This window comes from Gopherus evgoodei, chromosome 2 (assembly GCF_007399415.2).
Source record: "Gopherus evgoodei ecotype Sinaloan lineage chromosome 2, rGopEvg1_v1.p, whole genome shotgun sequence".
NCBI lineage: Eukaryota > Metazoa > Chordata > Testudines > Testudinidae > Gopherus > Gopherus evgoodei.
This window is the reverse complement of record NC_044323.1, coordinates 259,536,066-259,561,950: the sequence shown is the minus strand read 5'-3', so window position 1 is coordinate 259,561,950 and position 25,885 is coordinate 259,536,066. Positions and strand designations below refer to the sequence as shown.

At 42.8% G+C, this 25,885-nt stretch overlaps 1 protein-coding gene across 1 annotated transcript in view; it reads left to right on the top strand.

The window, feature by feature from the left end:
* NCALD (neurocalcin delta) overlaps window positions 1-25,885 on the top strand; it is a 92,521-nt gene that overhangs the window by 51,514 nt on the left and 15,122 nt on the right. Inside the window, exon 2 of the mRNA XM_030553607.1 lies at window positions 17,381-17,779. Within this exon, the coding sequence (XP_030409467.1) occupies window positions 17,402-17,779 (378 nt within the window). The 5' untranslated portion in view covers window positions 17,381-17,401. The remainder of the gene's footprint in view (window positions 1-17,380; window positions 17,780-25,885) is intronic.

Here is a 25,885-nt window from a genome sequence, read left to right as displayed (position 1 = left end):
AAAGAAATAACGGGGTTAGCACTGCAGTATTGAGTTTAATAAAAGTACAGAATGAAATGAAGTGTCTGGGAAGTGAAAAGATAGGGGAGAATGGGAGAATTGGCAAACTGAAATCTCAGGGAAGCTGCTACATGGAGCACAAGAAGGAGGCAAAAAGGAAACAGGCACAGAAAATATAACCGGAGGTAGCATTTTTTTTTTATTTAGGACTGCTATGGAGTTATGAAACATGACTTTTGTTATGCCATATTGAATACATTCTGGCATTTCTAAACCTAAACTCTGGAAATAAGGGTCAGAACATTTTCTAGCTCTCCCACTTAAACTTTCACCATCAATAAAAATTGTTTGTACTTTAATGAGAAAAAATGGTTGGTTGGTTTGTCTGTCTGAAAACAGTTATCTGATGCATTTCTGTTCATTTCCTCAGTGGTCAGTAATAATGAACACTGAAACGATGTTAACTCATCAAATGCAAATGCGTGCATCCTGGTGGGTTTAAAGGAAATAATATTCAGTGAAGATTGAGCAAACATCAGATACTCAATCTAGGTTTTTAGCTGTGGCCATCACTATGCAATTTGAGCAGCTGTGAATATGGTTTGCAGTATTGCTGTAGTTGTGCTGGTCCCAGGACATGACAAACAAGGTTGGTGAGGTAATATCTTTTATTGGACCAACTTCTGTTGGTAGGAGGGACAAGCTTTTGAGCTACCCAGAGCTCTTCAGGTCTGGGGAAGGAAGAAGAGTGTCCAAGGTAAATACAAGCTGCAACAAATTCTTAAGCAGAAGGGGTCACGTTGTAGGAGGCCACTTGGAATGGGCAATAAGGATCAGACTGTTATGGACAAGGGGTTTGAAGTGGGCTCTTAAGGGTTAGCAGGAAGGCATGTGTTACAAATCATTATAATGAGCCATGAAACCAGTGTCCTTGCTAAGTCCACAGTTGTTAGTGTCTAGCAGCGTTATGCATTTAAGTTCCCACGCTTCCCTTTTGAAGGTGTTGAGTGAGTATTGAAAGATGATTTTAAGTGGCCTCCTACAACAGGCATTGCCCTCTATGCTTAACAATCTGTCACAACTTGTAGTTAGCTTAGACATTCCGCTTTTCTTTCCCAAACCTGAAGAAGAGCTTTGTGTAGCCTGAAAGTCTGTCCCTTCCATCAACAGAAGTTGGTCCAATAAAAGCTATTATCTCATCTATCTTCTCTCTTGGCTATAACTATGTAAATGTTTCTTGACTGAAACATTACCCCTAATTTGTTTTGTTACAATCTAAATTATGAATGGATGCTGTTAGAAAATTTCATTTTACCTTTATACTGTTAGGTAAAACAATACTAATCTGTGAGAGCAGCTAGTCCCTCTGCTTAGAATGGTGAATTCTGTCAGTATCTTATTGTAACCCCTGCTTGCTTGGTCTGGCACTTTGTCCCCTCTAGTGGTGGTTAGGCCAGCTTGTGGTTGATGAGTCTGCTACAGTGTTGGCTAACAATACATGAGCTAAAAGATGCATCTCTAAGCTCAAGAGGTCCCAGATTTGGTCCCCGCTGACAACGCCCCATGTGGGTCAGCGTTACAAGTGGTGTCCCATACAGGGATTTCAGGCAATTCAACTGAGAAGTCACTGAAGCTTGGGGACGTGCTTTGCACCTAACCCCTGCTTGCTCGGAATGGCACACTATCCCCCTCTAGTGGTGGCTAGGCTAGCTAGAGATTGAGCCTACTACAGCCCTGTATAACAGAGATGTGTCTTTTAGCTCATGCATTAGACGCTAATGCATTAAAGCACAAGAGGTCCTGCTGCTGACACTTGTGTTGTGTGTCAGCGTTACATTATCTAATGATAAAAAGTAAGAGAGAGAAGCCACTGCATACAAAGAGAGAGTCACAGCAGTCCTAGAATCTATGAATCGATGAGTTTGCTAAGAAATTTGTAAAAATGTAGTTACACTGATTTTTGCAAAAGGAATTTATTGACTCACAGAATGTTGTCCAAATCTCAGTTCATACAGGTAGATATCACTGCATATTGGGTATGGTCCTAGTGCCCATGCACGTATTAGCAGTTGGATAAGAGACATGTCTGTGCCTCTCCTTGCATGTGAAATCAGAACAGGATGTAATCATTATTTTGAAAATTAATAGATAAATGTTGCTACTTAATTTTTAAAAAACTTTACATTTTAAAAATCTTGTTTGCATTTTTCAGGAATGAGTCTTCTTTTTCATTATAAGAAAACTAATTACTGTACCTCGCTTAGAAAGCTGTGATCTACTGAAACAAGCTGGCAGGAAAAAAAAACAGCTATTGTCTCAATCAGTTAAATCTGATTTAGAAGGCAATAAAGGCTGATGTTCTTCTGAAATCTCCTATGTGTACTAGAATTCATAATTCACACTATCTGCTCTGTGTAAACTTTACATAGAATATATCTCAAAAAGATAGAAGAGTATTCAGGCAGGATATGACATGCAGTATATTGTGTTAAACCAATTTCTATTATATTCTATCACACACATTTTATCCATATATTCCATTATGACAATATGAGGTATCAAGATAAATACACAATTCTGAATGTTATTTGAGTAAATTAATAATTTTGATAGTAGTATAAAATTTAATTTTATAAATAGGTTTATCTTCCATTTCAGCAGTTACTATACAAAAGTGACAATTTGTAGTAGAAAGATAACAAATATTCTCTTAATATTGGTTGACTTTAATATTTTTGTGCAGTAAAATTATAGATAATGGTCACTAATTGCAAATACAGTTTGGTGATTCCAATATTTATATGAATGGCTGAACAGCTGCTCTTTGTAGAGTAGACTATTAGAAGCTGTAGGTTGTGCCACAAGTTACTGGAAGGATATTTTCCCACAGACTCTCAGTAGAGTTTGGATTTCACATGTGAATTCCATGTCATGATCTGGCAGTTCTGTATGTACAATCAGAATGGCTGGACTTGAACTTCACCTAGACTACTAAGAGCTGGAGACTTGTTAGATGGCATTGACTTTAATAAGCTACACTACATATCAATCAGTACAGAATATTGCCCTAACTCATAAGACAAAGAAGTAGGCTTTATTGTTGAGTAGAGCTGGTCATAGACTGGAAGTCAAATATTTTGAAATTTGTCTTCAGTTGGAATCACAGCAGAAAGTCAATGTTTTCAAAATCTCCTACAGAACAGAAATTCCCTCCAAAGTTGATTTGGAACCATTGAATCATTTCAATAATATGAAACTGTTTTGTTTTAATAATATAAAAGTTGAAATAAAATAAATAGAAATGATAAAGTCAAAACCAAAACATTTTGACATTGTCAGAGTGAAATAAAAGTTGAAATTATTCATTTCAACATTTGGGAAAACTTTTGTCAAAATTGACTCATTCCTGCAAAATGTTTTGATTTTTCTGATTGGAAACTGGATCCATCCAAAATTTTCAATCAGCTTAATTGTTGAGGATCCAGTGATACGACATCCTCAACTTTGTAAGTTCAAGATGCTAAGACTTCTTGGAAATAGTGTTTCATTATGCATGTGTTACGTGCAGTATTTCTGTATTTTATAAACATTGCTTTATGAAAATTTTTTAAATTCTTGCTTTATTATTGACTATTTTACATTACCCATGGACCCTTGTCAGAATCCGTTGCACTAGTTTTTACAATATCATGGTTTCGTTGTAACTTTTCAACACTTATTCATAGCTATGGGATGAGAGAGCATCTGTTAACAATTTTTTTAAGGGATAATCTAAGCACAAATGTTGCTCTTTGTGAGAGTCACATGTTATTTATTTAGACAGAAGAAAGATCATGAATTCACACTGGAATATTGGCTTCTCATATTACTTAGGGCCGGGCAGCTTCTGGTGCACATTCTGTTTCAGTCTCCACCACTATTCAAAAAGTTTACTACATATATGGTTACAAAGAGCACTGAACTAGATGCAGGCCAGATTAGAGGCCTGATCAAATTGTTGCTAAATGCATCCAGTGACTGGAATGTTTTTGTGCACTTGGGTGGTTTTTGTCGCCATCAGTGAGCTCCTTGTACAAAAGAGAGCTGTTTCAGGAGAAGGGAAATAGTTTTAATATCATTAGATATCTGAATATTAGAACAAAACCAAAACAACAGACATGCTGCTAGGGCCAGACTTTGAAATACGCTCAGCTCCCAGTTAGACACCAAAATAAATGGTGCAGAGGATCTCTGCATGTTGGGTGCTGATTTCTCATTACACTCTGGCCCTTACTTAGGTGCCTAATTGGAGCCAATTGTCTTTTTGAAAAATCTGGCCCTCACCGAGCTTTTTGAACAAAAACTTCAGGCTCCCAAGTTACTCTCATCATAGAAGCCAGGTTCACTGCAGAAAATGTCTGTCATCATGTTCTTAATATATGGCCTCCTTCTGAAAGAATGCTGCTAGATAAAGTCAACCCAGCTGGAACCAGCTGAGAGATTTTGCCAGCTCCCCGGCTGTTCACTTAACACCAGTATTGATGAATACTAGGTATACCCTATGCTCAGTGAAACAGTTGAATGCAACAGAGGCTGGAAAAAACTTTTTATCCCCATTTTGGTCCATAATTATTAGGAAGGAGCAAATATTTTATAAAATTGCTGTTTTCCAAAATGCAGCCCCACAAAAGGTAGAAAAACATATTTCTTTCCTACAGGACTCATCTGAAGTCTTCTGGGACAAGGAGTTAGTTGCTTTAAAGGCCATGGATGGTTCTGATAAGTTTAATGAATATTTTACTACGTTTATTAATAAAGCCTATGGTAAATTATTGTTGTTCAGAGTTGTTGTTATGGAATAATTAAAGAACAAAAAGCAGTATGAAGACTGACATTATTTTGACTTCAGTATACTCTTGACAAAGAGGGAAAGATGATATGTAATAACATGCCCAAGTGGTAGGTTAGGGAAAGCAGCTGGACTCTTCTGTGAATTAACCTCCGATTTTAGCAACATGGGCTTTCTATGTTTTTTTATTTTCCTTTGGCTTTCATTTTATCTTAGGCTATGTCTATACTACTCGCCAGATCGGCGGGCAGCGATCGATCTAGCGAGGATCAATTTATCGCATCTAGTCTAGATGTGATAAATCGACCCCTGAGCACTCTCCTGTCGACTCCTGTACTCCAACGTCGTGAGAGGCGCAGGCAGAGTCGACGGGAGAGCGGCAGCAGTCAACTCACTGCGGTGAAGACACCATGATAAGTCAATCTAAGTACGTCGACTTCAGCTACATTATTCCCCCCGTAGTGTAGATCAGGGCTAAGAGAGGAAAATATTATGTCTGAGCTGTGCTGTGTTTCTGAAGCTCTTCCCACTCAGCAGTGAGTAAGTAATCTGGGTAATAAATGCTTAACCAACATGTTTTTCTTACATGTTAATAGAGTGAAAACCGCACACCTCCAAAATCCAAAATAACTGGAGGGGAAGGATCGGATCCACTCTCCCCATGTGTACCTGGCTGGATTGCATCCTAAATATCTGAGGTTTTGCATGCTGTCAGATACTAAGGTGGGGTTAATGAACGAACAATCAATCGATAGATAGATGCCAATGTCACCTGGGCAGTGTTTTTATGACCAAGCTATGACCTCCTAAATAAAAGTTTTTTGAATGGGCTGGGTAACAGACTATGAACTAAGTGAAGTCACAGTATAACATGCAGCTCTGCAGAGCATGAATTGACATAATATGGACTTGTTCCCATCCTTTCAGTGCTATAAATATTCATGCTTGGTCATATTTCACTGGTGCAAACCATCAGCTTTACATGAAACTCAGTGGAATCAGGAGACCGTCATTCTGGCATCTCTGATTAAACTGAAGCCAGTACAGTAGTGGGAATGTGTGAGGGCATTCCTATTGCAGTCCAGCTCCTGACACATAACTGCCATATGTCTGTCTCTAAAAGATTCCAGAATGGAACAAAGAGCACAGCTGCTCATAACATGACAGACAATAGGTGGTTATCCATTTAACCATTGATGCAGACTATCCTGATGATAATAAGTTAGCAATTTTTGTCAGGAGCACTGCCTCCCCATACCGCCTCCTCCCCCCCACAATCTTCGAGACAATACAAAGGAATTATGACAAAGAGAGAAACAGGAGACAACACGGTTGCAGCTGCAGCCCTTCTGTGCCAGAATAAATCTAAAGAGATTAGGGACTAACTATGCTTCTGATGTTTGATATCCATAAAAGCCTCTAAGCTCCTAACACATAAACTTGGGCAGCCCAAATAGGACCAGCAGCTGCACAACCTCTCTCATAGGACATAGCTATAAATTTTGGATTTTTGTCCTTAGCTTTTGCGGGGTTTATGTGATATAAAGGAAGAGCATATCATCGTGTTGTCTAAGTAGCAGTTGGGGGCACCCTGTATTTGGGAAGGATTCTTACATGTAATATGGTAAATATGATGGCAAAAAAACCCTTAGCAACAAAAACGTTAGGACATTGGATAAGACTACAAGGCTACCATGAAAGACCAAAGGGTATTCACTAAACTAGCTTTGTAAAAGGGAATTACAATAGATTACTAAATAGCAGTGGACAATCTGATAGTATATGAGGGCTGTATCTTATGTTAATAAATAAAGTGTTTAATAATGCTCCTGATTGCAGATCTCCTTCCTTTTCTTCTATTCTTTTTGCTCCTCCTTCATGCACTGTTTTTACTTCCTGGTCATTATACAATTTAGTTTTATCTAGCATATTTCTGCATATTATACCTCTTATATGGTGCACTCCTTTTGTTATATTACAGTTCTATTTGCTGAAATTACTTGTGCATATTCTCAAAAAGAATGTGTTGTTGTTTTTTTAAATGCATCCTTCCTATGAATTTTACAGAGTTTGCAGTTTGACAGTTTAAAATGTTATAGTCAGGGAGGCTAGGCCCAAATCTTATTTCTGTATCTTTTTTCCCCCTTGCTGTTTGCAAAGCCTGGGTAGTTTTGAGTAAGTTGGTTTTCCCTTCAGAAGAAATGCTGCAGAGATGTTGATTTTTTTTTAAAAAGCAGCCTGTTGCCCAGCACTTATGAGTACTGCTGCAGTAGTTAAACAGTATGAATGCAAAATAGAAATAGTAGAAAGGAAAAAAATTACAAGATTTTAACTGTGGCACCGAGGGACGGAGGTGGGGGAGAAGCTTGACCCAACCGGATTTTGCTCTTAATTGTACAGGGGTAAAGTCGGAGTAATTCTATTGATGCCAATGAATTTATTGAAGAAGTTAAATCCCTCAAACTGAGAATATAATTTGGCCCACCAAGGCTGGGAGTTTGTGTGGTATTCACTTGCAGTTTGTTCACTTATGGTGAGTCTACAACTGCAAGAAAACACCTGCAGCTGGCTTATGTCAGGTGACTCCGGCTGGCGGGGTTATAGAATTGCAGTGTGGGTATTCGGGCTTGGGCTGGAGCCTGGGCTCTGGGAGACCCAGAGTTCAGGCTCCAGCCTAGACTCAACGTCTACACTGCAATTTTATAGCCCCACAGCCTAAGCCCTGCGAACCCGGCAGTTGACATTTTCCAGTCCCTGGTGTCTTATTGCAGTGCAGACATATCTTTGGTTCACCTACACCTGAAAGAGGAGAGGGCAGCTGGAAAAGGTCATGAGGTTGTAATCAACACAAAGAAGAAAAAATGGAGAAATTTGAGAAAGGCTGAGGAAGAAAAATGCTCAGGAGTAACCTGTTGTGGAGATACCAGTGAATATTTACACAGCTTTCTGTGACTGTGCACTGCGGTAATTACTGAACACTGGTTCTTATCTTGGCAACTGGTGCCTCATGTGACACATTTGTGTGATTTACAAGATGACACACAGCACATTGCCCACATGCTGTCATATTTACTGTTTGAGTTGCATTAATTATCTGGCCATGGCAACACCAATCTTCCAGCCATCAGTGATGGGGGTACAGAAGGAAACAAAATACACAGATGGGAAGAAAATGTGTTATGTTAACTAGATGCTTCTTTGAAGAGAGACGGCTGATTATTCTAAAGCATGGCTAGCAGCTAAACATATGAAAGTCTAAAGGAATAACTGATGCCATAAGGAAAACATGCCTTACAGGAGCATGTACATTAATAGTCTGGCTTAGGTAAATATTCACCTTCCTGTGTCCTGCAAGGGATTTTAGGAGGAACGGAAGAGAGAGATGCATGCATGTGATGGAGTGGGGACTGGAGACCTGACATGCTATATGAAGGAAGAGTAGAAGTAGTAAATATGTAGCTTTCACTGAGAAATGACAGCAGTTGGGGGAGGGGAGAGATGGGTGTAACAACACACATCTGAAAGGTGTTGACAGCAGCAGACAAATCCTGACCCTATGGCTCCATGGCTATGGAGCCCAGGCAGAGTGCCATAGCTTGCTGTGCATTGTTCTTACTGACCTGGGCCGTGAATGCCCTGTTCCAACCAATCCCTTGGAGTAGGGACAGATAATTCTGACCCATACTTACTGCTATGCCTGGCAACAGGATCACTGGAAAATGATACCAGAAGGAGGCTGTGCTTCTCCACTGTACCCGGGTAGGCGAGCTAAACAAGGCAGTCTAACAGTGAAAGGGCTAAACAACTCCACTTTTCTCTCCTGCACCAGCTGCTACTTGTGTCATGAAGCTGTCAAACATAAGGCCAGGGGCCCCATCAGGCCTAAGACAGGCCTTCTCTTCCAAAAACAGGAAGCTGATGGTGGAAAAGCCACAGAGTGCCACAGACACTTCTCATTCTCCACATGTGTGGGAGGGAGGAGGTTGCCCAAACTGAGACCCCCTGTTGCTAAGCCCTATCCTGTCGGGATGAGTCAGGCCAGAACTGAGCGAAAACCCTCCTTCTATGAAGCGAGATCCAAAGAACAGGAATTATATAGGGCGATAAATGGAGCTATTACCAGAAGTAATGAGAGAGAGAGAGAGAGAAGGAAATTTGGGAAGAACAGGTGTTCTAAACTATATTGCAAAGACCAGAGTCCCATGCTGCAGTGACAGAAGGATGAATTAGGTGGCTTCATAGGCTTTTCACTATATGAATGTCTCCTCACTTGCAAGACTTGAGAGAAATAGAGACCCACATGCAACTTCACAGATAATCCGAGTTACAGATTTCTTATGTGATTCCATTTTTCATGTGTCCATTGTTGTGACTCTTGGCTTCTGTAGTCATCACTAATTACTGTGGAGAAAGGGAGTAGAGGTGCAAATGAGTGGAGAACCATGTGTATTGAATAAAACAATCTGATTATAGACAAGCCAATATACACTGGTTTAGGGTACTGACTTGAATGCTGCTTGCTTGAGATGGTAGATAGCAGCCTCTCTTAACGGTTATGTTGTTGCAGCATGACATGTTATTTTGACTCTTAAGCTTTGGTCCATTTCAGGGATTGTCAGGGCCTCATTCAGTTGGTTAGCAGATGGCAGTATTCCTACCAGTTTCTTCTCTCAACGAGGCTCTCAAATTATATAACTTGGTTAAGCCAAAGACAGAACTTGTCCCTTAGTGGATTTTCCTTGGACACAGATCAGATTGTACCTAAGAGACCATGCATTAGCTCCTTTCTGAAGGCAAACAATAATAAAGAGGGAAGTGATTCATGATTATTTTCCACAAGATTTTGAGCTGATACCAGTTCAGTTGTTTTGCTCAGGTGGTTCTATCCCATGATTTCTGCTGACCTCTGTATAAGATGCCTTCAGCTCAGATATGGTGGGGAAATAATCTTCACAGTTAGCACCATGTTGCTGAAACTTTCCATCTTCATATACCAGAAACTCTCAACATGTAAATCCTGTATTCATAGCATTGTAGAAATTAAAGCTGTAAAACCCCACTCAGTTCTCTTGTTCATCCCACCGTCAGTGCAGGATTGTTCCCTAAGGTATATTCTTAATTATTTTGTTCATTCTGGTTTTAAATAGCTTGGGAAATGGGGCTCACAAACTCTTGGGAAGGTTTTCCACAATCTAATAGTACTCACTGTTCCAAATATGTGCTTAATCATCAAGTCTGTATTTTCTCATGATTTGCCTTGTTATTGCCACTTTGAACACTCCAAGGAGTTCCTGTCTCAGAACTGGCTCTTCACGCCTTTCAAACTTTGCAGGCAGTTATGTCTCCCTTGTCAGGTGCTGAGTGCCCACTGAGCCTGTCTCCATTCTGCCTGCATCCCACCTCTCCTCTTTAGTCTAGTAGCAGCCCACCCATCGTTATATTCTCCCTTCTCTTCCTTTCAACCTTATCTTTTCCTCCAGTTTTAAACTACCCTCTCCCAAATTAAGGAGGTCATGGCTCTCCTCTGCACTCATTAGAATGATAGCAGCAGAAAAGGGAAGTGTGACGGGTTCTCCCCAGGGTGCTATGTGGAACTGGAGTACCACTGACCCCACCTGACCTATCAGCCTGGGCTCCCTCTTATACTGTACTGCTGTGACCAACTGCAAAGCCCTCCAGGCTTCAGCCTGCACTTTCACCAGCATACATACAGTTAGGGACACATCCAGCTGCAGTTACATGCAGGCAGTTTGACCAGCCCCTACATGAGAAGGCGACAGCTAAGGCAACTACCAGCTTCTCAGGCATGCATCCTCTCTGGAGTATAAATCCAAAATTATATCATCTTGTTCTGCACAGGGATGGGCAAACTTTTCAGTCCAAGGGCCACATCTGGATATAGAAATTGTATGGCAGGTCATAAGTGTTCATGAAATTCCAGGCCAATGGGAGCTGCGGGGGTGGCGCTTGGGGCAGGGGCAGCAGATGGAGCGGAGCCCCCTGGCTGCCTCTATGCATAGGAGCCGGAGGGGAGACATGATGCTGCTTTCAGGAGCTGCTAGGAGCAGCCCCTGACCCTGCTCCCCATCTGGAGCGCCAGAGTGGAGCAAGCTCCAGACCCCGCTCCCCAGTTGGAGCTCAAGTCCAAATTAAAATGACTGGCAGGCCGGATCCAGCCCACTGGCCGTAGTTTGCCCACCTCTGGTCTAGAATGAAAACATCTTGTTTAGTGGGCGTTTCCCAGGTGTGACTACATGTGAAATACAGATACGTAGTGTGACAAAGCTCTGTCCTTGTCTCCATGGGTCCTGCATTTTCTGATGGATTTCGCTAGCCTCAGAGGCTCACTATGACCCTCCACTTAATCCTTCTCCCTCAAGAAACAAGAGTCACAGTCTACTGAGCCATTTTCATCATAAGCCAGCAAGGGTGGTGAGGACAATCTATCCTCCCTTGCACAGTTTCTGTTGTCTCCCAGGCTCAGTGATTAATCAGGGGGGCAAAGCGGGGGAGGCCAGGGCCACCCTCTACTCCAGGCTCCAGCCTAGGGACCCTAATAGTATCAGCTATGGTACCTGACCTTTTAGGAACAGCACACATACAATTCCTTGGGCTACTTTCCTACAGCCGCCCCCACTTCCTCAAGCTCCACTTCACCCTTACCTCAGGGCCTTCTTCCTTGTGCCTGATATGGTGTGTGTACAGCTCAGTCTCTCCAACAGTGCAACTTCTCACAGCTCCTGACAGGCGCACCCACCTGACTAACTGGGAGGCTTAACTAGTTTCAGCTGGCCTCTGATTGGCTTCAGGTGTCCCAATCAACCTAGCATCTTCCCTGCCTTCTGGAAAGCTCTTAATTGGCTCCAGGTGTCTTAATTGAGCTGGAGCAGCTGCCATTTACTTATCCTGATACCAGGGATTTGTTTAACCTGGGGCTAATTTATCTATCTCCCACTACTTTTCTATAGCCATGTGGCCTTGTCCCATCACAATAGTCAATGTTCATAACTTCAGATACAAAAATGTTACATGCATATGTAAGCAGAGTCAGGATAAGCTCTACCCTGACATCTGGTGGAAAGAATTTCAGAGAGTGTATTTGCATAGGCACGCCTGAGTGTATTTGCATAGGCACGCCTGCCCCATCCCAGGCTGCCGAGCTGTGGGACTGCTTTGTGACAAATGACTCAACCTCAGTTGGGTGGTACTTGCTAGACAAGGGACATGGGTTCCAAAACCCAGTGAATTGAGAGAGGCAGGGGACAGATATCTGTGTCTGATGGTGCAGTTTCCTTGTGGAGCCAGAAGCACCAGTTTCACCCCCTCCTCTCTCCACTGTGGAATGTCAGAGTTGATTTTTTATTCCCTTAAGAATCCAGATACAGATTACTGAGCTGAACTCACTTTTGGCTAATGGTGCACTAGCACTGGGGCTCCCCTACTAAGAGCTGAAATCACTAAGAGCTGAAATCACTAAAGAGCTGAAATTACTGAGCTGAGAGCACTGAGTACTGTGCTAACTAGTGGGGAGCCTGAAGCTATACTGTGGAACAGAGCAGCTGGCGGAGTGGAGCAGTTTGTGGGGACGGCTGGAGCGGATCACGGGACAGCTGGTGGAGCAGAGCGGCTGGCAGAGCGGAGTAGCTGTGGGATGGGTGGAGCGGCCCACAGAGTGAGCGGAGCCGAGCAGTTTGCAGGGACAACTGGAGCAGCTCACGGGACAGCTGCAGCAGGGAGCAGAGCAGCTGGTGGAGCGGAGCAGTTTGTAAGGACGGCTGGAGGAGCAGAGTGGAGCAGCTGGTAAAGCGGAGCAGTTCATGGAGAAGGCGGGAGCAGAACCCACAGAAGGCAGGGCAGTTGTCCCCGGACCATGTAAGGTGCCCCTTTCTACCCAGGCTGGGGAGAGGGACCTCTACAGATAGACTATCGAACTTTGGGGCTGCACTAACCCAGGACAGAGACTTTTGGGATTGTGGGACTTTTGGGACTGTGGGTGATTTGAGGGGGTTGCTGGACTCAAGAGCCCAGGAAAGAGGACACAGCCCAATTTCCTGGGGTGGGTCTTTGCTCACAGTTTGGTCTATGAACTCTAGTTGAGGTGTCCCAATTTAGTGTTTGTTGTTTATCTCATGTATTAAACCTTTTCTGCTACACCGAGACTCTGTGCTTGCGAAAGGGGAAGCATTACCTCTTTAAGGCGCCTAGGGGTGTGTGTAAGATTTTCCCAGGTCACTGGGTGGGGACTCGAGCTGGTTTGGCATTGGGTTATTGAAACGGAACCCCTGGATACTGAACCCGGCCCTTGTTGCTGCCAACTCAGAGGGGCAGAAGGGTTACACATACAAATATGATAATCCTATTCAGCAAATCATAATCTTTCCAATGACATCTCACATAACTTATTTTGCATAAAATACATCATAACTATGTCATAATCATATCCTGATAATATCATTGTGAAGAATATGGGGTGCAGAGGGAAGGAACATCCTTATAATGGCCCAGAAGGTGGAGAGCCATGAACACTGACAGGAAATCTCAGCTCAGTTTACAAAGGCTAGTGTTTGTCCTCTCCATATCAAGGGAGGGGCAGACTGAGTAATAAACTTACACTGCTCAGGCTTCTGACCAGGGCAAGCTGGTACAGTTCTGTGGAGCTGCGGGGGAGGAATTGGCTGGAGCCTCTCTCTTGTTGGTTCATGAGTGGCTGGGAGAAGCATTCATGTAACTCAGGTGGGTGTGTCCCTGCCTGTGGATGGCTGTGTAAGTGCAGTTCCTGCCAGAGATTCGTAGCTTGCCAACAGCATCACAGTGTGAGAGGCAGTCCAGGTTGGTGGGACAGGGATCAGCAGTCTCACAGTCCAGGTTGCACGTTGGGGACCCCGTCAAGACCTTGCAACATCATCTCCATAGACTTTTATAGTATGTTGATATCATCACAAGTATATTATGTTGTCCCATTCAAAAGACTCTCTTTATTTATACCATGCCATTCACCACAGTATCTGATGAAGGAATTACTATCAGTGCAGAAATGTTATGAAAAATAATTTTCAGTACTCTTTAACTTTTTTTTATATTTTCTTGGCATTTATTTTTCAATATATGAGATATTTTACTTTGCTCCCACAAATGTCACAGTGATCCTAGTTCATTAATTCCTTGCAATGGTTTATTATTTAAAGCTAAGATTTTAACGTCCCTACACTTGGGGGAATGGGTGGAGAAATATTTACAACCAGGTCCATATTTTTGTTTTTGCTGCTTGTAGTAAAAATTGTTTTAGCTCAGTGACTCTAACCTTAATCTAAGCTGAGCTAGACATAGCCATTATGAAGAGCTAGGCAACAATAGGTGAAGTAATTGTAAGGATCTGCAAGTGTGTATTGTCTGCTCAGACTGCAAAGGGACTTGTATCACCTGTGGATAAAACAGGGATGATTCATCCCAATATTACTAATTTCTGGAGGGTGGCCTATTTAGGGAAGCATTTTTGGCGCAGGGAACATATTGATCGACGTGCACTACAAGCATAATCAGATGGAGTTCAACAGCATTGTCCTCTCTCTCACACCAGCTATGGATTTCATCCCGTTAGTTCTTCTGTAAGATTCAGCAAGTAAACTTGCTTAGCATGTCTCCACCAGAAGGCCAGAAGAACAGGGCCAGGTTTACATGTTGGGCACCCCTAGATGCAGGGGCTCAGAGCCCCCCCACTCCTGCACCCACCACAGCCAGGAGCTGCAGGGTGCCCCCACCATGGCCGGGAGCACCGAACCACCATGGGCAGCGGGGATACCTGCCACTTTTAACTTTTAGGCACCCTACTGCCCAGCACTCCCCCCCCCCCACAGCCAAGTGCTCCACACTGACCCCACACTGCCCAGCACCCTGACATATACAGACCTCCCACTGCCCAGTGTCCCTCACCCCCTCACTGTCGAGAGCCCCCCCCACAAACCCACTTTCCCAAGCTCTGCCCCCCAGCCACACTCACCAGCCCTGCTGGAGGTGACCGTCCGCCTGGCTGAGCAAGGAGCACTCCAGCAGGGTTGCGTGGGGCTCTTCCCCTCTCAGCAAGCCCCACCTCTTGCTGGGACCCAGGCATGGCAAAATTTGAATTTTTTGGCACCTCTAGAATGCTGGTGTCCTAGGCACATGCCAACTGTGAAATCCGGCCCTGCAGAAGAATGCTAGTTGCTCTAATCATGATGCTCAGTAATTATGGTTATAACTGTGTGTGCGTGTGCTATTTTATGCTGTGTTTTTATTGTCTGGTGCAAGTATATTTCACATACATCTTAATATAAATTTATAAAAGATTAATGTTTGCACTTCTCTAACCCCAGAATGAGGCACCACTCTCTCCATTTATTAACATTTGATTTGATAAAGTTTTTGGACTGAAAATGTTCATTCCAAGTTTCAGTCAAATGGCTGGGATATTAAACATCACAAACTAGGGATTATAATGGTTATAAATGCTAACACATCCTTTCCTGCAGCTTTCTCGCATAGTGTCCTCATAGCTCAGATGAGAAATAGCACTTACATCTCCAGTTTTATGCCCTGAAAGTAGCAGAACCTACAGAACTGTGTAATAATGGCAAGCCCCAGTGCCAAACCAAGAAAGAGGTTTTGGGTTTCGTTTTTAATTAAAGCAATACTGCTTTAAAGTGATCTACATCATTTCACCTGGCTGTTTGAGCCTCCATGCTGCTCCCAGAACTTGCATGTGTCCTTTTTCCTGGTCTAAACTCCAAGATTGCAAGCTTGAAAATGGTTGCTTTAATGAAATCCATTCACTCTGAAAACTCCCAGGTTGTTCATTATGAACCCAATCCAACATCCATTTGAAATCACTGAAAGTCCTTCCACTGACCTCATGAATATTAGATCTGGCCCATAAATCAACAGCCTTTGCACCATCTCCAAGGAATTCAGGCCCTGGATCCTGTCAGGGCTTTATAATGCATCACTTGACAAGGGTGAGTGAGGAAGAGGTGGTCGCAATATTTACCATTAAAATGGTATTTTCCAACTTCAAAGTAGTTCACAGACATTTTCTCTTTTAAAGGCCTGTTTGGTTTTGTTGCTCAGGTCTATAAGCATTAGATTTTAAGGGCCCAATCCTGAAAAATATCTCCTGTTGATTTCAATGGGACTTGCAGATGCTCAGCAGCACATAGGAAATGCTCAGCACCAAAGACAACAGGCCCTACATTTTCACCTCCTCTTTCCAGGGAAGAAGGGGGAGAGGCAGGATATAAATTCCCCCGAACATTACATTTCCCTTTGACTTTTGTTATGCATTTTAAATAGTGAAGAAGAAAATTTGTGTCGTGAACCTGTAGAGATATTTTGTTAGAAGTTCATTAGCCATTACAGATATTTTTCACAAGTTCTACCCTATGAAATAATGAATCTACCACGGCATAACAATGTTGAAGGCTTTTACAGATTAAATCACAAACAGCCATGACCCATTTAAATTACATTTTCATAAATCATGTTTCATGGCCTTCATTTGCATAATGAATTTGATCATTTGGGTTAATTTTTGTTTGTAAAGAATGGCTTCCCACAATTCAGTCACGTGCTGGAACTTAGTAAGAGCTGGGGAATCTGGCTATAAATGCACAGCAATTATCAGGAGAAGCACTTTTAAGCATGAAAATGAGGTGGGTTTTCTTTTGGAGATGTGCTTTTTTAAGCTCCCAGTAAAATTTAATGATACTGTCCTTTTGGAGTAGCATGATCAGGCTCTGAAATGGTATTTAAAAACCAAAGGTCATTAGGCCTTATTGCACCTATAGCACAATATAGTACATAGCAATTTACCTTTAACAAAATGTAACTAAGGTGATTTAATTGAAAAACTGCACATATGAGTTGTGTTCAGGAATATTTCTCCATGACTATTGTAAGGGAAATGACTTCAAAATATTGTAAATGAGGTGGTTAGCAGATCACTTTTTTCCCCATACACGATTTTGAAAGGACCTTAGCTAAATAAATTTACAATTATCAGATAGCTCTTATTCCTGGCTACAAAGGAGTATCGAAAATATATTTATTGGTATATACAAAAGAATCCACCCCTGGCTTCTATCCAGATTTTACCCCCTATAATTTTAATGTTAACTAAAAAAGGGACTTATGCAGATCCATACCCGACAAGAAAGGTATCTCATAAGCTGCTGTGAGCAGCATGGCTGGCATTCTACTGAAGAGCAGAATTTGCTTATAGAATGAACTAGTGTTAAAAGACCAATCAGAATTGAATTTGATTTCACTGTAATTCCTATGAAAAGTCTCAGAAATCAGTGTATAGGTCAGTATTTACCGGTAGTAAAAAAGATGGCATTTTTCAAAGCAGGAAAGATGATAAATATATTTACCGCCCCACATTTTGACCTAGCTTACATTGGCAAAAAGTTTAGAGTAAGTGAACTGAAGTCAATAAGTGTCAGAAAATTCAAATCTTTGTTCTTCCCTCCCCCCCAAAAAAATTAAAAACAAAATTAATTTGTTTTTTTTTTTCCTTCTCAGATAAAAATTTTTGACACCAAGATGGGAAAACAGAACAGCAAACTACGTCCTGAGGTCATGCAAGATTTGCTAGAAAGTACAGACTTTACAGAACATGAGATCCAGGAGTGGTACAAAGGCTTCTTGAGAGACTGTCCAAGTGGACATTTATCTATGGAGGAGTTTAAGAAAATATATGGGAACTTTTTTCCTTATGGGGACGCTTCTAAATTTGCAGAACATGTGTTCCGCACTTTCGATGCTAACGGTGATGGAACAATAGACTTTAGAGAATTTATCATAGCCTTGAGTGTAACATCTAGAGGTAAACTGGAGCAAAAGCTGAAGTGGGCATTCAGCATGTATGATCTGGATGGAAATGGATACATCAGTAAGTCAGAAATGCTGGAGATAGTGCAGGTATGTACTGTTCAGGAGGGTTTTACATTTTCTCTTTCACTCTGATTAAATTGTGGGGGCAGTATTGTGAATGTTGGGTGCGCAAAAGGTTATTGTGATATCTTCTCCCACATTTTTAGTCTACTATATATTTGCTTGAACATAAAAAGGTACTGTTAAATTTGGTAAAGGTGGAATACCAATTGGACTAGAAAAAGAGATGTTTATAGCTGCTTGAAGCTTTACTGAGTAACTATGCGGCTTCTTTGTGGGCTTCCCTATGCTGGGAAATTGCCTTGAGTTTGAACACGATAACTAACATGGTGATGATATATATTACAAAGAACTCCATGTAGACAAGGACTGTCGTATTTATCATCATGTCAGCTGCTAGTGGGTCACCCTACTGCCGAGCCCTGGGATGACCAAGACCAGCTAACGCATTTTTAAACGAGACTGGCCCTGTCTACCTAAGAGCAAAGTCCTCTTTGAAATCATATTATATGAAGAAATAGCTAAAATGCTAGAAAGCTCTTTTCCTAGCCCAGACATGACCTGAGCGCTTTACGTTGTGTTAGTCAATATAATTTTCCTGTGTAGACAAGCCCTCTCTTATGATTCCATGCATGGCTTCAGGTATATTATCTAATGTTGCACTTATGAGTTCTTCCCCATTTTCATCTTTCTCTAATGTGTCTTTCCCCCTTGAGGGCACAACAAATTCATTGAAAGCTTCATTTTTTCTTTGTTATAGTACACTTGCATAGTTTTAATCTGTGCAATCCACCTCTGCTAGAGAAGCACCTGCCTCCTCGTCACTGGAGATATTGAAGTACTAACTAGATACGATACTATTCGTATGTAAAGATCTGATAGAAATAGAGGGACTGGAATGCATACAAATTACAATTTATGATGGCTAATTCCGTATGGTAGAATCATTATAATGCATGCCATCCTGCTCCTTTTTATTAGTCTGTCTTTGAACATCCTCCTAACAGTAACCAGAGATGGCACTCGTTTTATTCCGTATACATCAGACCATATACTTGACTCAGTTGCAGCCACCTTCGTCATCTTTTATTTCTTGTATTTTTGTGTGCTTGTTTGAGAGTTAAACAGGACTTCATGTTGCTAACTCTGAGGGGCATGAATGAATATTTTAACAACTGTGTGCCAAATTCAGACTGGTATAAATGGTACAACAACACCACCATCAGTGAAGTTGCATCTGCTTACAGGGGACATTCAGAAGAAGTATGAATAATGGCAGAAATTCAGATGAGGGGACAGAAAGACAGGGTTGTAGCAGGAAAAGCAGCTAACGGAGGGTATAAAAGTGTATGCAGGGATGCTGCTTTATTTTGCAGCTTCTTACATCTCCTATGAGTTGTTGACTGGTTTCACCTCTCTTTATATCCCCTCAGTATATAATTCGCACCCATTTATTTTCACCAGCTGACCAATGTGTCACTTCTTCTGAAGTTGACTCCATAGCTGCTAAGATCATTTTGAAAGTGGACTGGGGCATTACACTTCATTGGACCAATAAAACACGCTTTCCTTAGCCAAGGCAATCACTTTTCTTTCTTTCAAAGACATACACGTAACCTTGCCTGTGTGTCATAATAAACTATGCGAAATATTCTAGTGAGAGATATTGCCCGCCCTTACAAATTTTCCCCTGCAAAACACACAAAAAAAAGAGTCAAACAAATAAAAAATTGTCCCTCACCCAAACAGATTTTTTATCCCTGAAAATTGAAAAGGTCATGAAACACCATAAAGCACACTTGGGACCTAACTATTAGACAAGGAAGGATTACAGACACTTTGGTGATGGCCAGCAAAATAAAACCCTAAAATAGATAGATTTTAAAATATGGAGAATGTAGTTCACAACACTTGTAGTTTTCCTGTAAAGGAAACTACTATTTTTCAGTTGCCACAGATCTACTAATCAGATTGCTTAGATACTAACCGACATTGGCTCCTCTCTAGTCATGTAAGCACCAAATTCTGGTCTCATTTACACTGCTGAAATCAAGGGGCACTGAAGGGATGAAACTGAGATCAGATTTTAGCCATTTATACTTCAGAAATGGAAGGATGGAGAGTGTCTCTTCACTCAATCATTGTGAACAACTATACAATTCATTAAAGAAAACTGATGCACTAACTGCTAGATGGCGAATTGGATTGGTTGTTTGCCACCTCGTGTGGGGGGGGAGGCATGTACAACCAGTTATTTGATGCATACCTGAGACTGCACACTCCCGCCAACCCCCATGGGCCACTCTACTGCATTTGAAGAAAAAGTGGCTCTCAAGACAAAATAACAAAACACAAAAATCTGCAAATCAAATAAAAACTGACAAATATGTTAGAAGGTGCTCAGGGTGACCACTCAAGAATCAGTGTCAAGACTCCAACCAGCCGTAGCTTTAAAAACAGAGAGAATTGAATACAGTGTCAGACCTCTCTTGAAATTTGTACAGCCAAGCTCCTCTCCTCTTTCTCTTTTTTTTTTTTTTTTTTCAGACTTCTTCTATAATAGCAACACACAGACTTGAAATTTCACAAAACACATTTTGCTGCAAGACACATCATCACATCACTGGAGGAAAAAAATTAAATGCATTAAAAATATGATACCTCTTCCTTCCACCTGTGTTGTTTTTCATCACGTAGGCCAACAAAGCACTGGATTTTTAGGGACAAATTCCATTAATTAATGTATTCAACAACCATTCAGTATTGGCAGCAAGGCCAGCTATAGGGAAGGCGATCCAGACGGCTGCCTGAGGTGCCGGGCTTGGGGGATGCTGGGTTCAGGGTGCTGTTTTTGTTGTCAGCAACAAAAGAGAAAATAGAATGTTAGAAATAACACATTTTAGGTATTTCATATTTGCTTATATATGGCATGAATAAATACGGATTGCAGATTCTGGCATGCAAATTTATCTTCTTATATGACAGGGATAAATCATATATGCAAATCATGCATCAAAGTTGTGAAATGGGTTACACTTGCAATAAAAAAGTAGATATTCAAAAGCTTAACACATGGAGTAGGATGGGCGCTGAAGATGCTCCTCGCCTGGGGTGCCATTTGGTCTAGGCCCAACCTTGATTGGCACCCTTGCCATACTGCTCTGGTTCCCCTGCTCATACACCTTGACAACTCCTCATTCTACCTGTCTCTATGCTTCCAACTCTCCCCCTCCTGCCAAAATTTTGAGGGACTTTCCCAGGTTTGTTAGTGAGAATCTCAATCTAAGAAACCTGGTAAGTTTTGTTCAGCAGCTGCTCCCCTGTTGCAAACTAAAGGGAACTTCCCAAATAGAGAAGCTGCCTACTACATAATGCAGCTATAAGTTCTGTTTGTCAGACAACTTTGCCTGCAAGTGTCTCCCTGTCCGTCCCAATTCACAGAACCATAGAAATGTAAGGCTGAAGGACCTTGAGAAGTCATCTAGTCCAGCCCCCTGCACTCAAGTTCGATAGAGCAGTGCTGAATAGAGCAGGACATTTATCTCCTATGTCTTACAAACGACACTCCTATTAATGCACCCCAGAGTGATATTAGCCTTTTTTGCAACTGCATCACAGATTTGGCTCATATTTAATTTTCCAATCCACCATAACCCCCAGATCCTTTTCAGCACTACTGCTACCTAGCCAGTTATTCCCCATTTTGTAGCTGTACATTTGATTTTTCTTTCCAAAGTGAAGTACTTTGCACCTGTCTCTACTAAATTTCATTTTGTTGATTTCAGACCAATTCTCCAATTTGTTGAATTCTAATCCTGTCCCCCAAAGTGCTTGCAAGCCCTCCCAGATTTGTCATCTGCAAATGTTATCAGTATGCTCTCCACTCTGTTATCCTGGTCGTTAATGAAAATGTTTAAAAGTACCGGATCTAGAACAGCCCATTGCAGGACCCCACTAGATACATCCTCCCAATCTGAAAGCAAACCGTTGATAACTACTCTTTGAGTGTGATCTTTCTACAGGTGTGCACCCAGCTAATAGTATTTTAATCTAGATCACATTTCCCTAGTTTGCTTCATACCTCATGGTTAATAATAATACTTCTGTAGCACTTCTCATCCATATATTTCAGAGGGCTGAGGCTTGATGGAGAGGGCTCCATGAGTGTGTTTGAGTGGCAGGGGCATGTGAAACTGAGATTGATGTGGATGTTTTGTTGTTTTAGTGGAGATTAATTTTTAGTGCTTGAGTTGATAAGAAATGTGCTTTAACAATCTGAGCTGTAATTCAACAAAGTTGTGTGTGCCGGGGGGCTGTTTGGTTGTTTTTTAATTGTGGGAATACAGGACACTGTGTCAAATGTGTTCCACTCGGACATAAGTCATCAGGATCCTTCTCTTTGTGGGAAGAAGAAAAAAAGAGCTATGCTTGTATCGTTGATATATCCATCAGGAATCTATTACAAGTCTCTGATCTATGATACATTTGCATATTGATACAGTAGGTTTATTATATTCTAGGCTGATTTTCTGCATAGGACAACGCATCAAGCTAATGCACAAAAGGACACCGTCAATGTGAAAATCATATAATTGGAAATCTTCCCCTCCCCCCTCTTACCAGGAGCCACAGGGATTCCTTTAAGTGAAATCAAGGAGATGAAAAACATTTTGTTTCTCTTTTTGTCAGTCTGCTGACTTTGTGTGCTTTAGAGCACTTGAGCACAGTCCACAGAGGAACTTAGGGGCTGCAACACCTGGCTACTAGGCAACGTGTGCACTACGAGGTAAGGGTGTGACCCACTGCCCATGTACACATACTCGCACGAGCGCTCCTCGAGCTAGTGTGGGCGTAAGTAGCAGCATAGCCTGGAATGTGACGTGCTGTACCGATGAAAAGTGCCAGGTGGTATTATTGTATGATGTCAGTCTGGTCATAGTGCAGTGCTTGAGTGGGGAGAAGGGACATTCACGTGCCTGCTGAGAACGCACTATTTTTTTCCTGTGGGTGCTCCAGCCCCAGAGCACCCATGGAGTCAGTGCCTATGTCTGGATGTGATACATTCCTAAGTCTTTTGGAAATAGCATCTCCAGCCAATTGCCAGTTGTCTTGGGGTGACATTTTCCTTTCCCCAGCCCTGCAAATACCTAACTTAGCAGGCTCTTTGGGGAGCTGTGCAGGACTGGAGAGGGAATAAAATCACTTCTGCAGCCCCTGCACAGCAGCTACTCTAGCCTAGGTGCTGCAATAGAAGCCGCTTCCACCACCCCTATGAGGAGGTTCCTGGCTGCTGGATCTCATGACTCTACTCCAAGCCTGTGCTCCAGTGTTTCCATACGTTTCTGCCTATTCAGAGCCACCGTGGAGACCACAATCTTGGTTCCCACTAGACAGAGAAATCCCATGTTACTCCAATTCAGCCCTGTCTTAGGGGCACTGTGGGGCTCCCATGCCTTGAGGAACCTTTGTGCAGGCCATCCATCAAGGGGTGAACACCACTGACAATGCAGGTCAGCCTGTAGAACTCCATATTCCCTTCAGACTGATGGGTTGGCTGGCAAAGCTCTTTTCTCATGTTGAACCCTATTTATAGCATGCTGCCTGCAACACGTAGCAAGTGACTCACATAGGGTGAAATTCACCCCTGTACAAAGAGCCTCCATGCGCCTCAATTAAGGCCTGTTGTGAGAGACTCTGGAACTAGCCACAACTATGGAGTTATTAAACCAGACAATTATTTCTAAAATATATTTGGAAAATGCTGTGTTTTAATCTATATGTGTGGGGAGTGAGAACTCCAGTCCTTTAGCGCTCTCAGATTAAGCTGCAGCGATTCATTTTTGCTGTAAGGATGGAGTTTGATGCTTAATTTTGAGTGTCATGACTTTTATCAGTCGCTGACATCCCCAAAGGAATTTTGGATTGAATTTCCCCTAAGGTGGTGACATGATCTGGAAGACCCATCTGGTGCCCTGCATGGCAGGTTGGCAGCATGTTGTGGCTGGGTTGAGGGGAGGAGCTGATGGCTGGAGTAACTTTTGCCCACACTAGAGAAGGATCACAGCAAATTTATTGGCTACTGTAGCCTCTTGGACGCAGGAGCAGGCATGGAGCATCCACAAAGCTTTGTGGAAAGATTCCTTCCATCCCAGTTTCCCTCCGGGGTCACAGTGCTTTACCACCCAAACGTTGCAATGCCATATGCTCTCTGACTCCTCACCTGCATAACAAACTCCTTTTCACTTCCAGCATACGACCGTCCACAGTACAACTCCATTCAAGCTACAGCTGAAATCCAGCTAAAGAGTTTGAGTCTGCCCCCTTGCTGAAATAGTACATATTTGGTGAGGACCTGACTAAAATTAAGGGTTTAAGTGAAGAGATTTAAACTTTGCCATAAGTGTAAAACTTCAACACAACCTGATCCTGTGGCGTTGCCAGGGCATCTTCCCAATACTTATCCAAGGGACAAGTGTAGCACTTTCAGCTGTCACACAAAAAAACCAGAAGTGGCTTTGGCCATTCCTCTTAAGTCTGGTCTATACTATTGCGATAAATTAGTTTTATCTAATTAGTTTTGTTCCCTTAAGTTATGTAACTTAAGCTGACGTAGCTTAGATCGACTTACAGCGGTGTCTACGCTGTGCTATGTCAATGGGAGAGCGTCTCCTGTCGACATAGCTTCCACCTTTCGGGGAGGGGGAGTACTGAAGTTGACGGGAGAGCACTCTGCCATTGACTTATCATGTCTTCACCAGATCCACTAAATCGGCACCATCAATTGCAGCAACACTGAGTTAGCTGGTAGGGAAGACAAGCCCTTAGTGAGCTAACTGATCTGTAAGCCAGGGAGAAACTGGGCTTGAGGTGTCTTCCTGTAAAGTAGAGTGACCAGATGAGAGGAAGAAAATATTGGGATGGGGAGGGGCGGGTCGCAAAAAAATAAAAGCCGAGTGCTGCCGGTGGAGCAGGAGAGAAAAAAATCTCAAACGTCTCTTCTGAGTACCCTCAATCAGAGCCTGCTGCCTCCCCTACCAAACGTCCCACCCCAGGAGTAGCAACCGCCGCCTGGGCTACACAGCTGGGGGTTCTTCAGGGCCACAGGCACTGGCTGGACATCTAGTTTCCCTGCATCTGTCATAGCAGCTTGGCCCAAGGCCTCTCTGTGTTCTGCCTTCGTCGGCTCAGCTGAGCGCCTGGCCCTCAGGCAGCCTGTCTGGAGCCGTCCCTGCTGCGAAGCGGACACGTGGTTACTACAGGGCTTCTCTGTGGTTCGCCCCCAGAGCTCCCCACGATTCACCGCCCCAGGGCTCTGCTGCGGCCTCACACTCTCGTGAGCTGATGACATTACCGCGGGGCTCTGCTGTGGCCCCACACCGTGCCCAGGAGCTGCTAGAGCCCAGATAGCCCTGCCCTGCGGCCCCCCCATGGCGTGCAAGGCTCTTGGCAAAGTCCTACGAGCAAGGTGGGGGAACTGGCGGCTCCCCACTGGCCACGGCGTCACTTCCAGCCGAGCAGCCAGTAGTAACCCCTTCCAGATGCAGCAGGGGAGGCCAGCTTGTGCTGGCTGAGCGGGGCGGGGGTGGAAAGCCAAGTGCTGCCAGCGAAGCAAATATCGGAACAAAATGCATCCCGACCAAAGATTGGTTGGATCGGGACGCAGGACAAACACTTAAATATCGGGATGGTCCTGTTTTTATCGGGACGTCTGGTCACACTACTTTAAAGGCAGTAGCAAAACTCTCAATGGGACTTCAGTGTGTGGGGGATCAGGCCCTTGTTCCCTTCATTAGATGCCCTGTACTAAAACGGCGCGAAAGTCAAATAGAAAGAATAGCATTCTGTTTGATTCTGTACAGTTAAAAACAGTCCCTAGTAATTCATGCTGTCATCAGTACCCCCATCACTGGCTCTCAGACACTTTGTCAAATGCAGGGAGCAGGTGCAGCCCACATGGAAGTTGCTGTGCCAAATTCAGCAGTGGAATAAAGGATGGCGCCAGTTACATGCTGGGTGTCAACTGGTCATAAACAGGTGGGTAAGTGGCAAAGCAGTGAAATTTGCACCCATTTGTCACTCAGCAAATGTGGAAAGCTGAGGGAGAGAGTTCAGCAGGAAAACCAGCCAACAGCA